This window comes from Cloeon dipterum, chromosome X (genome assembly GCF_949628265.1).
Source record: "Cloeon dipterum chromosome X, ieCloDipt1.1, whole genome shotgun sequence".
In the NCBI taxonomy this organism is placed as follows: domain Eukaryota; kingdom Metazoa; phylum Arthropoda; class Insecta; order Ephemeroptera; family Baetidae; genus Cloeon; species Cloeon dipterum.
In genome coordinates, this window is record NC_088790.1 from 26,107,884 (window position 1) to 26,122,255 (window position 14,372).

At 39.0% G+C, this 14,372-nt stretch overlaps 1 protein-coding gene across 2 annotated transcripts; it reads left to right on the forward strand.

Moving 5' to 3' along the window:
* The first annotated feature begins 1,466 nt into the window (after positions 1-1,466).
* LOC135946092 (excitatory amino acid transporter 1-like) lies at positions 1,467-13,269 on the forward strand. Of its 2 annotated transcripts, none has more exons than XM_065494139.1 (10): positions 1,467-1,626; positions 4,710-4,833; positions 4,890-5,207; positions 6,723-6,765; positions 6,826-6,940; positions 7,877-8,093; positions 8,146-8,379; positions 9,254-9,448; positions 10,701-10,835; positions 12,760-13,269. In XM_065494139.1, the coding sequence occupies exons 2-10, from the start codon at positions 4,724-4,726 to the stop codon at positions 12,875-12,877; spliced, it is 1,485 nt and encodes a 494-aa protein (XP_065350211.1). In that variant the 5' UTR covers positions 1,467-1,626; positions 4,710-4,723; the 3' UTR covers positions 12,878-13,269. The 2 variants fall into 2 exon arrangements, with proteins under 2 accessions (XP_065350211.1, XP_065350213.1); XM_065494141.1 differs by having other exon boundaries at positions 1,468-1,626; positions 7,904-8,093.
* The last annotated feature ends 1,103 nt before the right edge of the window (positions 13,270-14,372 follow it).

Sequence of the window (14,372 nt, forward strand, 5' to 3'; positions counted from 1 at the left end):
GAAAAGCCGCAGTCCAGCGGTGGTGTGCCGGCGGCATGCGAAGCACGTGCAGTTGAACACAGCAAGCGGTGGTCAGCAGGAATACCAGTCCCTTGGGCGACATTTCTCGGGTCTTCTGGGACCACCTGGTCGTTTTTGAGAATGGCATTCTAGGAATTTCAGTCACTTCTATACAGGCTCCTCGGAATTTCCACCGGCAATTGGCTTATGTCAATGGAAAAAATTAATTAGCTTTTTTCCTATTAATCGGGCAGTATTTGGAGTCGCCTCCGCGCGACGGGGTCGGCGGGGGCGATAAAAAGCTTCGCCAGTGGGCTCGCCGGCCCGGTGAACCTGAAACAACGCCCGGAGGCAGGAATACAGCAGAGACAAGATTCTTTGCGTGCACACTCGATGCTTGCTTACCTCCTTCTCCCTAAAGGAAAAAAATAATGAAAATAATGAAGCTAATTTAAATTTCCACGCGACAAATACACACAAGACGGCAAAAGGAAATACAATTAAAGTCAGTTGATACAGGGCAACAATCGAAAATTAGAAAATTATTAGATTTTTGGATGTGATGAGTGGAATGATACTGGGCAACAATTAAACATTATTTTAATTTTTGGATGCCATGAACAATTGATAGATAAACAATTTATTCAACAATTATTTGCAATAGTAAAAAATAACCTTCCTACAATAAAAATTCAAATTTTGCCAATTTTCTCCGAAATGTACAGTGCTTGAACATATTTTATTGGCATATTCCGATTCCTCTCGTCGAGATCTGTCCAACGGTGTATGCCATTTATTGGGGAAACTCTTGGTTTTGAAATTAAATCGGATTTCAAGTAAGGAGACAGCCCTTACCATTTGAAAAGCAAGGTAACTTTCCAGCCAATTTTCTCAAAAAATTACAGCGCTTCTTAGGTCAATTTAGGCTTTAACTGAATCCTAAGGGACGAGTTTATGCATTGGCAACAAGCATTTTCCAGGCTTTTGCAGTATCATTCCTCTTTAAACCACATAAATTTAGAGTTGCACGCATAATAATAAATCAAAGATTGATAATTATCGTGAGCTATACATTCCTTTGGAAAATTTCCATCTTTTTTATCTACCACAATTCCATTGCAGCGAATAATATCCTCGGTGTGTTTTCGCATCCCCATGTCAGGAGCGACGCTTAATTTACGATTCAACATCTTTATCAAATTTAATAGTCTTTGGCCGAGAGCAGAGTCGATCGGTCTTGGGTGGTCGATCGATCGGTCATCGCAGATAAATGGAAGAAAGGAATTAGGAGGGCGTGAATGTCGCGGCCGTGCGCGAGATGAATTGGCCTCGCGGCCCGCCTGGCATGAGAGCAACGCGGCGGCTTGATGTGGATGCTGTGGCGGTGGTGGGTGGTATTTCGAGAGATGTGCATTTTTGCTGTGTGCCAGAGCAGAGAGACTGACTGAGTGGTCGGTCGGGCGGGCGACCGGGAGCTTTTAGTTAGTTAGTTGGTTGGCTGGCGATCGGCGCGGACGCACCGACGACGGACGGACGCTGTGCTCTCCTTGTGTGTTGTGACTGCTAATTTGCGGCGGCAGGCCAGCCAGACGCTCGCTCGCTCGCAGCCAGGCCCAATTTGCAATAGTAAGTACGACGATCGCCCTTCCAATAATATTCAGCCAGAGGATATACGTACGCGCGCAGGTCGCGGAAGTTGTGCTGCAACAACGGTCAGACGCGCGCTTGACAGCATGCATTTTCATCGATCGCAATTTTCTTTTTCTCATTTAAATTTTGATACAGCTGATTCTGCAGGTTTGAGAATTTATTTAAATGCTGTGATGAAATATCAATTTAATCTATTGATAAAAATTAGGTCTTTCAATTAGTGTGCATTTCCTTTTTCCTTTGGAAACAGGAGAATTTTTCCAAAATAAGCAACGTTTGAGGAATCTGACGTATCAAAATGGCAATTTATTTTAATTTTGCCAAACTAGATTTCTATAATTTGATTATTTCGCAGTGCAGATAAAAATTGCTTCCATTTATTCTTCAAGCGATTAATTAAAATCATCCATATGCTAAGCCTAAAAAACATTCTTTAAATTTTAGTTTAAACTCTTTGGTTATCAAGATCTCTTTTAGTTTTTTCTGGTATTTAATTTTGTGTGGCTAGTATAAAAATTGCAACCAGTCCGAGTTCCATAACTCTCACAAGTCAAATTGTAACTTCACCATTTTATATTAATTTTTTAAACCAATACCTCGATCATGGACCTATTTAGCATTTCCAACATTTTGGCTATTCCCTGGTTTTCTTTTTGTACTTTAGTGAAATGCATCACCCCATTTTTATCTTAAATTTGTTGTTTTTTTTTTTACCCAAAAACGAAGTTTTAATGCTTGGGAAACGTTTAAAAATATTATTAAATTAATTTCAATGTCAAAATTTAAGTTTTCTGTAGAGAAAATTACGTAATCTAAACTTTGGGCTGGAATATGTCATTTTGATATATACTTTTTTAAATATCAAACCTCAATTCTTTATTAACTAATTTGTAGAGGTTCTAATTTTTTATAGCGAGAAACGTATATCTTGAAGATTCTCAAGAATTATTTTGTAGAAAAATTCTTCATACGCAGTACTTGATTTTGGACTCTTGGATTTTCTTTGAACAGCAAATGTGGACACAACATTTTAAATTGAGGTTAAATGTTATCAGTTATCGATCAAACTTCTATAATTTTGTTTTGAACTCTGAACTCCGACAATAATACAATTTTGTCTGGGTGCAAGAGTAATTTCCTGGAGTATTTATATGAAAAATCAAGCATTAAATTTTAAATTCCTCTAAAAAAGCAATAAAAAATGAAATAAAAGGGACGCTTATTGTTCGTCTTGTTGAGGGTGGTGTCTGACATGCTGGTCCCTCAGTTAATGAAGCGGAATTAGAAACGAAAAAATTCCAGCGGAGCACAAAGAGGCTCTTTGATGGAACGTGCGGCGAGAATAAAAAAAAATGATGATGTCACATGTGTGCAATATTCATAATGTGCGTTCGAATCCTCTTAGCGCGATTGCTCAACCGCATCACATGTTCTCTCGCATCTCTTCATCGTTTTGTCTTGATTCGCAACCGTTTTTGCGTTGCCAAGTGCCACAAAAAAATTGTGTTTCTCGTTTTCTCTAATTTTTTAGTCTGGTTTTATCTGCAACTTGGAGCATTATAGGGCAGTGGGCATTGAAAGCAAGGGACGACGCTGGGGGTCAACAGGTCGCTTTCATCATTGTAGGCGGCTATAGGAAGATCCAATAAAGCGCAACTTAAAAGTGCAAGCAGACATGATTACTCCAGTTAATTCAGACGATCACTTTGATGGAGCAGTTGCAAGGAACAAACTTTTGATTTGGGGTAACTGAAAATTTGAGACACACAAATGCCATAATTAATTTACAGCTTTTATTTTTTTATTGGAAACACTGTAAAATTAATTCCTCATTTTCCACTTCGTGAAAATGCTATAATCTAACAACAGAATACGAGTATTTATTTAAAAAATCTAAAAAAAAATTGATTTACCTAATACTACTCAAATTATTTTGAAATTGTCTCGGCTTGATTGAGCGTAGATTAACGCAGGCGTGCCATCGATCAGCTTGCTTTTTGGCGTCCTGTCCTTGTTTTCGTTTTCGTTCGCAACTCCCTAGGTGATATTTTTTTGTGTAAAAAGCAAATCACGGTCCGCCCTCTCGCAGCAGCATTAATTATGCTTGCTGTTGGAGGCAGCGTGTTTTATTATCGGCTTTTGGGCCGAGCAAACACAACTGGCATTGTCCCAGCAGCAGAACGCATTTTCGCCTTTCACCCCAAGCGAGCGCGGGAATAACTCTGCGGCCCGCTTTGCAAGCGTGTTACGCACGAGGTGCCAAGACTAGGGTTGCCACTTTTCATCACGATTCCTCGAATTATCATGAACGGTTGAAGAAAGGTTCTGAAAAAAGATGAGAAGCGGAGACTGACTTGAAGTGGGGCTGTAAAAGTTTTATTGGGGATATTTTTGGAGAAGCGTTTTTATGTTAGACATAAAATTCAGACACTTCAAAACTAAAATTAAGTCACTGTAATTTTTTTTACTACATGAGTCACATTATTAATTTGTCTCCTTAAAGAAATCTAAAAAAATGTAGATTTTTTTCTGTTCCCTTCCGTTCCCTTTTTGAAATGGAGCCAAATGTAATGAAAAAGCAGACGAGACTAATATTTGTCGATTTAATATATTTTTAAACACATTATTTATCTTTTTTAATTGGATTTGGCAACCCTAAGCGTGCGACGCTATTGCTTTGTCAAAATAAACCGCTAAAAACCAAGCTTGCTCGGCCGATTTGCGCAAAATGTGGACAAAATTCAGGTCAGCAGATTTATTTAGCAACAGCCAGCAGCTGCGGAGTATTAATTTCAAGCCACACCCTTCCTCCATTTACTGAGGAAATTATTTTGTTGCGTTTGAGAGGATTTGATCCGGAGACGTGCTATTTTCGGTCTGATTTATATCGCGGCGTTGATTTATTAAAGGCTCGAAATTGAGTAACGCCGTTTGATTAAGATCAAAGGTTGAACGTTTCATCAAAAATCCTGAAAACCTCTTAAGCTCTTCATCTATTCATAGTTAACAATATAAATCTATTTTGCTGATCGTAAATTACAGAATTTTCTTTGTTTCAGAAAGCTGATTAGAGATGGGTCGAGAAAAGGTGGTGAAAGCGTTAAAGACCAACGCTCTGACAATTTTCACGATCCTCGGCGTATTCGGCGGTGTCGTTCTCGGAATCAGCCTTCGCGCTTCAAGGTAATTCGCAACCCTTATTCCTCGAATCAAATTAATTTTAAACTCGGATATTTCAGAGAGGAGAAATGGACGCCGCGCGAGATTATGTACGTCAACTTCGTGGGCGAGCTGTTCCTGCGAATGCTCAAGTCCCTGATTCTCCCTCTGATCGTGGCCTCGCTGATCTCGGCCATCGGCTCCCTTGACCTGGGCCTGTCAGGTCGAATCGGCGCCAGGGCGGTGACCTACTACATGACCACGACGGTGTGCGCGGTGGTGCTCGGCATCTTCCTCGTGCTCACCATCCACCCTGGCACGGGCGACTCCGAGTCCATCGCCAGGTCGGGACAATCGTACAATGGAACCACGGTGGACACACTCATGGACCTTATCAGGTGAAAAAGAATTTTAAATTGAGTCAAAGTTTCATTTATTTTAAAAATGGAGGTAATTTTGGTGTGTTCCGAATTTTTCAGCTTAAAGACCGTCTTTGACGAAGTTTCTGAACACACCAATCGATTTTTGAGGGTCGAATTAGGTAAAGAGGACTTTTTTTCTGACCAAAAAGTGCAGTGCAACGTGAGAACTATTTTTCCCGCCAAAACAATATGAATGCGAGAAGTGCGCATGCATCAGAGCTGGTTTGAACACTAATTGCAGAGAGACCGCCTGTACGAATGACTTCTGTGTCAGCTCTGACGCATGCGCATAGTTCTCGCATTCATATTGTTTTGGCGGGAAAAAAGTTCGCACGTCGCGCTGGACATTTTGGTCGCGAAAAATGTCCACTTTACCTAATTCGACCCTCGAGAATCGATTGGTGTGCTCAGAAACTGCATCAAAGTCGTTCTTTAATTCTAATAAATAACATTTTAATGAAAAATGTGTGAGAAATGCACTGTCTCTAATGGATCCCAGCAGTTTTTCTCCAAGAATTTCGAGTTTTTGCTAACCACTTGGTACATTGTGGAAATTCTTAACGCATATAATTTAAGCTGAAATTATAAACTGTCAGCGTTTTACCACCGCATGAATCAACACACGTGGCTGTTATGAACGGCGGAATTCTGAGATGGCGAAACATTGTTGATGTTGCCAGACAATGTGCGCGAAGTGACGTTTACAATTTGGCACATTTCAAGCCGGAAGAGCAATAATATGTATTATTAGCCTTTGCTTCTACGTTATAAGAGACGATATTATTTACCGTCCTATTTATTAATTCTTTGAAAAATATAATATTTTTTATTGCAGCAACCCTTCTTTTACGCAATAAAAATATTTATCAAAAAATAGACAGTCAAGAAGAAAAAAAAGCTGAAAATTTCATGACGAGTACTAAGAGCAGCTTGCTAAAACAATATTTGTTTGGCGGCGTGGGACCGAAAAGGCTGCCAAGTTGAAATTAGAGTCAACCGCGTTAATTCCCTTTCAAGTTTTTTATGCTTATCCCGGCTGGTCTAGTTTCGCTGCTCTCTCTCTCTCGAAATGAACGTGGGAGTGGTTGGGTTGGCGCTTGGTGGCTCAACTGTAGCCTCGTTGGCAGCGCAACAAGTGCATCTGCACGAAATTATCGTTCTCTGGGAATAGAAGCAGCTGGATTATCAGCCCTGTAATATCAAATGAATGTGTGTTTTCACGCTCTCGTGGCGTGACGCCACCTCTTCTCCGCTTCTAACTCGACTTTGCAGTCCATTAATGAGCAAAAAACGCAGCCGAAGGGCGGACAGATGAGGCACAATTGATGTTAGCAACTCATTCATCGCTGAAAACACAACTCGAGTGCTGTTATGCGGGATGCAAAAAAAATAATAATGTTGCCGGCAGTAAAATAAAAGAGATCCAATTTCAAAATAAATGCAATTTTTTTGTTTCGTTAATAAGCGTGCTCTTTGTTTTATTTTTTTTAGGAAAATGTTTCCGCCGAACATCGTCCATGCTTGCATTGCCCACGTAAGGTTCAATCCTTTTTGAACTGTTTTAGTTTGGATGAATTTAAATTTTTATTTGCAGTACCGCACTGTCCTGAAGCCTCCAGTTATTCCTCCGGCGCCTCCGATCAATGAGTCTTCTTTGCCTGCCGCCATAGTTACGGAGGATGGATCTGCAATTGACCCAACAAGCCCACGTAATATTTCAAAAATTTCTTACCTAAAAAACATGGGTTTTCAAGTCTTCATTTTACACTACATAAAAAAGGGTTTGCAGTTTTGCACGCCCTGTTTTTTTTCTCCAAAAAGAGATAAATATATAACTCTTTTTGGATTTATTTTACAATTGTTTCCAAACAATTTCTAATTAAAAACACAGCAAATAAACAGAAACGATGAAATTTAAATTGTTCAATGGCATTTTTATAAAAAAGCCAAAATGTAAGTTTAATACTATACATACCTCACTTGCAAATGAAAAAATAGGGGGTGGAATAGTCGGTGAAAATTGTCAGTAAATTTACTTAAAGTTAAAATTTTAAAATAATTGATCAGTCGCATAAACCCTTAGTTATTGAAGCCGCCAACAGATGGCGCACCCACAGACTTTCTTAAAAATTTTGTTTTAAGCGGTTTTAAGGCATTTTCGCTGCGATTTCAGACTCATTCTAGCTATATTGTTTTTTTTAATTAATTTGCTAATTTTTGACGTGCTGAAAACCAAAATCGGTTCAGCCATTCGCCGTAGAAACGTTGGAAAAGATTTTTTTTATTTCAAAAAATAGTTTTTCACGATTCTACGGGGATTGGCTGAACCGATTTTGGTTTTCAACACGTCAAAAAATAGCAAATTAATTGAAGAATGCACAGTAGCTAGATTGAGTCTGAAATCGCAGCGGAAGTGCCTTAAAATCGAAAGTATACGGTGGCGCCATCTGTTGGCGGCTTCGAACACTTAGGGTTTTTGCAACTGGTGAATTACATTAAATTACAATTTTGATTTTCCCATTTTCCAAAATTGACCTGAAAAGAATACATTTTGTGATTTTTTTCTTGAGCAATACAAAAAATGGACACAATTTTACATCAAAGCGCTTTTCTGATCGCGGACACGGACACCACACTGTTTTCAGCCGCATTCTCACCAAATTCCCCCGCAGCTCCGCCGAATCTGCACGATTGGGAGATTTCGCACGAGTACGCGCAGGGCACCAACATCATGGGTCTGGTGGTGTTCTCCACCGTGATGGGCATGACCCTGGGCAAGATGGGCCACAAGGGCCAGCCGCTTTTGTCCTTCTTCACGTGCGTCAGCCAGGCCATGATGATCATCACCGGCTGGGTCATTTGGTATAGCTTTTCATTTTATTAAATTTATGAGTTTAATTGATATTTTTCTCAGGTTCTCGCCCGTGGGTGTCATGTTTCTGATCGCCGCCAAGATTTTGGAAATGGACAATTTCGGCGTGATCGTCGGCCAGCTGGGCATGTACTACCTCACCGTCATGATCGGTATCTTCTTCCACGGATTCGTCGTTCTCCCCATTATCTACGTTGTCTTTACGAGGACGCTGCCGTTCAAGTTCATAGGCAACATGGCGCAAACCTTGGCGACAGCTTTTAGTACTGCTTCTAGGTAAACTCGGCCAATCAATTTTTAATGAATTATGTACTTCACTCTATAATATAGAATAATTTTAATATGGAAGGCATTCACAACCAGTGAGAAAATTGTTATTTAAAGGAAAAAAATTAAAATTTAAGCAAACACTGGAATGGAAAAAAAAATTATGAATGTACCTATAATAACCCTCTTGAGAAAGAAATGACATCAATCAAGTTTTTTTAACATTTTTAACGCCAAATAAATAAAAATCTTTGTTTATTGTTGCTTGAAAAAGGTGAAAAAGAGGAATATCATCGTTTTTTATAAATTCATACTTCAATAGTTTTTGAAAGGTGGTTTTTAAAATCATATTGTATTAAATTAATCTAATAGAGTGTTAGGCGCTGCAGTAATTAATTTTATTTATCCCAACACAATTTAAAGAGGAATGATACTGGGCAACAATTGGAAATTATTTGAATTTTTGGTTGCCATTAACAATTGGTCGATAAACAATCTGCTCAACAATTTGCAATAATAAAAAATGACCTTCCTACATTAAAAATTCAAATTTTGCCAATTTTCTCCAAAATGTACAGTGCTCGAACATATTTTCTTGGCATATTCCGATTCCTCTCGTCGAGATCTGTCCAATTGTGTATGCCACTTATTGGGGAAACTCTTGGTTTTGAAATTAAATCGGATATCAAGTGAGCAGACAGCCATTGCCATTTGAAAAGCACGCTAACTTTCCAGCCAATTTTCTCAAAAAATTAGAGTGCTTCTTAGGTCAACTTAGGCTTTAACTGAATCCTAAGGGACGAGTTTATGCATTGGCAACAAGCATTTTCCAGGCTTTTCCAGTATCATTCCTCTTTAATCATTTGTTTGAAATTTGCCACAGTTCAGCGACGTTGCCTGTTGCAATCGCGGCGTTAGAGGAGAAAAACGGCGTTGATCCGAGAGTGGCCCGCTTTGTGATGCCGATCGGCGCCACGATCAACATGGACGGCACCGCTTTGTACGAGGCCGTGGCAGCTATTTTCATCTCGCAGGTGCGCAACGTGCCGCTCTCCCTGGGAAGCATCATAGCTGTCAGGTAAGCTGCTCTCACATCAGTCTGCTCGTTTTCCCAATGAAAAGCTGATTGAAAGAGGCCTGCGTAGTTCACAAGTTGGAAGAAAATATTGATATTAAAGTCCTTGATTCGCTCCGTCTCAAATTGATTGGTGCAGAATTATTTAGTAACAGGAAAATAAATTGAATTTTCCTGGAAAATGTATTGGCAGGGTTTGAATCGTTTAATTTTTTCTGCCCATTTATTTCTGAAAAATCCATCAATTTATTGAAAGATTGCAGATGAGTTTTTTTTTAAATATAAGAAATTGGTCTGCAAATCAGTAAAAATTGGATTGATGCAGGGCGACAATTGAAAATTGTTTGAATTGTTGGGTGCAATAAGTAGTTGATCGATAAACAATTTGTTCTACAATTTGCAACAATCAAAAAGGTTCAAATTTTCCAGCGCTTGACCACATTTTCTTGGCAGATTTCGATTTCTCTCGTCGAGCTCTGTAAAACAGCGTATAAAAACTTTTATTAGGGAAACTCTTTGTTGTGTAAATAAAATAGGATTTCAAATAAGAAGACAGTGCTAACTTTTCAGCCACTTTTCCAAAAATGAACAGGTTAATTTTGGCTTTAACTTAATCCTAAGGGATGAGTTCATGCATTGGCAACAAGGATTTTCCAGGATTTTGCTGTTGTTTTCTCTTTAAGGAAAATTAAAATTTTAAAAACAAGAAAGACATATGAAAACTTTCCCGACACAACATTTTGAAATTATTTTAAGTGTCTTAGATGTGTTTGGAAAAAATTACAAATTCATAATTAATTGTGAAAAGCGGAATTCCTTATTTTTCAAAAATTGTAATTTAAAATTTGTTGTGAAATTTCAACCCCTTTACCATTCTGTGAAAAGCAAAAAGTGCTTGTCTCGATTTCCTGCTCTTTCTATGTTACCCTCGCATCATTTGTTGGTTCTGTTTTATTCCAACTCTGACGGGAAAAAATATTTAAAAAAAAAATCAGGATCGTTTGCAGTCTGCAGTGCTTTGGCGTTTAACACAAATACAAAATCTGCCTTTTATATGTGACCACCTGCGCACTTGCCTCCTCGCTTTCCTGTAGCCAATTTGCGCTTGATCAGCGGCAAAAAAGGCGTGCTGCATATATTTTTCCGCTCGCAGCTTCGAGCAGCCAATCAAACATTGATTTTTTCTGTGCTCTCGCTCGCGAGACGCTGCATTGATCTGCGGAAAAAAACGCTTTGATTTGCATCCTTTTTACAGCATCACGGCGACGGCCGCGAGCATCGGCGCTGCCGGCATCCCGCAGGCCGGCCTGGTCACCATGGTGATGGTGCTGGACACCGTCGGCCTGCCCGCCGAGGACGTCACCCTCATTCTCGCTGGAGACTGGCTCCTGTAAGCGACACTTTTCATTATTGTCCCTCTGTGTAAAGCAAATTGCTTTTTAATTAAACCGAGACGCTTTGATTGGGGGTGCCGGGGTGCCGTAAAAAGTCCTTACTTTTCCAGCATGACATTTTATATTAAACTTTTATTTTTTGATCCATTCAAAATCATCGCAAGCAAAACTTTAAGCGCTTAAATCAGATTTTAACATGTTTTGATTGATTTTAATTGTTGATTAGACTTTTACAATTTTATTAATTTACTAAAAAATGGTTTGGTGAAAACAAAAGTACAAAAATAAATTCAAGCGTATTTTAATTTGGGAAGAAAGAAAAAATAAATCAGCCCCTTTGGTACTAAATCCTGCGCGAAACGCCAAAATTAAAATAGCTATTTTTTTCCCTAAAACATTTTTAACGTGGAAATTGAATTTATTTTTATTCAGTTCTACACCACACAAGTTAATTTAGGTTTAGCCGTGGATTTTAGACTGGTGATTGACCATTTAAATTTTATCTGGTGGCCTGCGCAGTTGAAGCTTACTATTTGCAGTGAAGATGAGTTTAGCGACTTTATTTTTGTGGTTCCAATCCCAATCGTAATGAAAGCATGAACTTTAAAGCCAATTGTAAACTGAAAGCCGTCTACTTTTACAAAATACATTTTAATGTGTGTTTATAAATAACTAAACTTGTTTAAATTGACATCAAGAACGGCCAAAATCAGCAAATTTTAATTTCTGACAAAAATTCAATCCCTGGGGTTGGGGGTTAATTACAACCATCTTGAAAACTCGAAACCAGTCAAGGGCGATAATATTTTGGCACCAAATCTATAGTTGAAAACTGCATGAATTTTGAGTTACAAAGCAACAATTTTTTACATTCGGGTGCAATTTACTGAAAAAAATAACCGTAACACAATTTGTTGTTAAGTTATTATCCACTAAATTAGGTAAGTTTTGGCTATCTCAAAATTGAAAAATTTTTGGTACCTTTGATGTGCCCGGAATTCAAAAATTTAATTCGAGTTTAGAGACCTTTGACCTACAAAGTTGGTCAGCGTCATCAAATTGTTTGGCACGAAGTGTGGATTATTTAAGACACCAAATAATACGATTTTTTTTCAATCCTAGCCATATTAAAAAATCGCAAACTTTAAGCCACTGTGAAATTAACAAATTTTAAAGTTTTGACCTGAAATTATCAGGTAAGCTGTTGGTCTAATAGGACCTCTGCTAAATTTCATAAAAATCCGAGCCTTCTTGCCAAAGAAGTCCTGTTTTTTTTTAAATCACACAAAAATCACGCCGGAATTTTCCTTGAGAATTGATCAGTTGCATAAACCCTTAGTTATTGAAGCCGCCAACAGATGGCGCAACCAAAGACTTTCTTAAAATTTTTGTTTTAAGCGGTTTTAAGGCATTTCCGCTGCGATTTCAGTCTCAATCTAGCTATATTGCTTTTTTTAATTAATTTGATAATTTTTGACGTGCTGAAAACCAAAATCGGTTCAGCCATTCGCCGTAGAAACGTTCGTAAAGATATTTTTATTTCAAAAAATAGTTTTTCACGATTCTACGGCGATTGGCTGAACCGATTTTGGTTTTCAGCACGTCAAAAATTAGCAAATTAATTGAAGAATGCACAGTAGCTAGATTGAGTCTGAAATCGCAGCGGAAGTGCCTTAAAATCGAAAGTCTACGGTGGCGCCATCTGTTGGCGGCTTCGAACACTTAGGGTTTATGCAACTGGTGAATTGTGGGAGATTTCGTCAACTGGCTGGCATGAGTTTTGCCTCACTTTAAGAAATTAATATGCGAACCATTGATTGATCCTGGCTCAAGGGACCGTGAAATTATGAAATTTGAGCCCTGTGTTATTTTCCCCAGTAAAATGCCATTTCAACGCTAATTTAACGCTTCCTTTCGCAGGGACCGTTTCCGAACGATGATCAACGTGCTTGGCGACTCGCTGGGCGCCGGGCTGGTGAACCACTTGAGCAAGCGCGAGCTGGAGAACGTGCCCGTGACCGTGGAACTGGAGAAGTGACCGAATTTGCATCGGCCATGATTTATTCCGCCAAGACAAACTCACTCGGCGAAAAAGTTAGCAAGAGCAGTTTTCTCATGCAAATGAGCCCATTTGCACCGCAAACTTTGTAATTTTCCGAAAACGCTGCTTTCCTCACACAGTGCCTATCACTCAAAAAACGAACCAAACGCGTTTCGCACACGCGAAATTACGTATTCAAGAGGCGCGCCGGCGCCTCTCTCTCTCTCCCTTTACTCCTCATTCTCTCTGTGTTAAAAAGCACCTACTTATATTCTGTGTCACATCGAGCTGGCGGAAAACTCGATTTTTCATCACACACACTCGCTTTTCGCAGGCGATGCTAAAACGAAATGGAATCGAATAAAAAGACGACGAGAGGAAAAGGCTAATTCTATTTTTCTTTATCTCCCCTTGCACTGGATGCGCTGCTGATGCTGAGAGAGCAAATCCAGCTCTGGAAACTTTGGCAATCCCTCGCGCTGCGGCTTTGTCAGGTTATTAACAGCGCCAAATAAAGTTTTCAAGATGTATAAAGAGGACAAATTAATGTTGAAAATAATCTTCATTTTGCATTTTTTGATTTGGCAGCACCGGATTTGTTTGCACCAAAAAGCAATAAATCTAAAGTTGGTTTCAAGCTTTTTGTCATGGTCTGGACTCGACCGCCAAGAAGATAAGTACAAGAATCTGTGCTAAAAGGACAGAAAAAGGTTCATAAAACGATCATTCATCGCATGAGGACAAAAATGGCGGAGCCGATGACGGTTGTTTCCTTCGACTTTTGCCTTGAGGTTTTTTGGTATTACAAAATAATAGATTTTTCGGCCGATCTTTTGATGTGCGTGAAACCAAAATGTTCTCGGCGTCGAAACAGCCAAAATCGGCCGCGGAAGAGGGGGGTGTAACCAATAAGGGAATACAATATGGCGGCGCACCAATCTTGCCTGCTATATCTGCGCCGCCATTGCCTCGGTTACGCCCCTTCTTCGGTAGCCGATTTTGGCTGTTTCGACACCGAAAATTTCTGATTCACGCACATCAAAAATTCCTTCTAATAAAAATAACTAGTATTTTTTAATACTAAAAGAGCGGTGCCGAAAGTCGAAGGAAAAATTCCTATTGCAACACTGATTGTAAGACTTTATGAGGGAATTAATTTATTTTCTGAATTATATGGAGTATTAAGCCTTTAATAGTAATTCAAATTTATAAATATATATCATACTGCACTTTTATTTTAACAAGTATAGGCTCTATTTTAAGGTCTTGAAATTTTTTGAAGAATTCTGTTTCCCTAAATTGACCAGTTGCATAAACCCTTAGTTATTGAAGCCACCAACAGATGGCGCAACCACAGACTTTCTTTAAAAATTTTGTTTTAAGCGGTTTTAAGGCATTTCCGCTGCGATTTCAGACTCAATCTAGCTAGTTTCCTTTTTTTAATTAATTTGCTATTTTTTGACGTGCTGAAAACCAAAATCGGTTCAGCCAT

Bases quoted from the DNA above. Each gene is read 5' to 3' on its own strand.
- LOC135946092 (XM_065494139.1), top strand. From the start codon at position 4,724: ATGGGTCGAGAAAAGGTGGTGAAAGCGTTAAAGACCAACGCTCTGACA. The intron at 5,208-6,722 runs GTGAAAAAGAAT...TATTTTTTTTAG, and splicing joins ACACTCATGGACCTTATCAG to GAAAATGTTTCCGCCGAACA. The intron at 6,941-7,876 runs GTAATATTTCAA...CACTGTTTTCAG, and splicing joins AATTGACCCAACAAGCCCAC to CCGCATTCTCACCAAATTCC.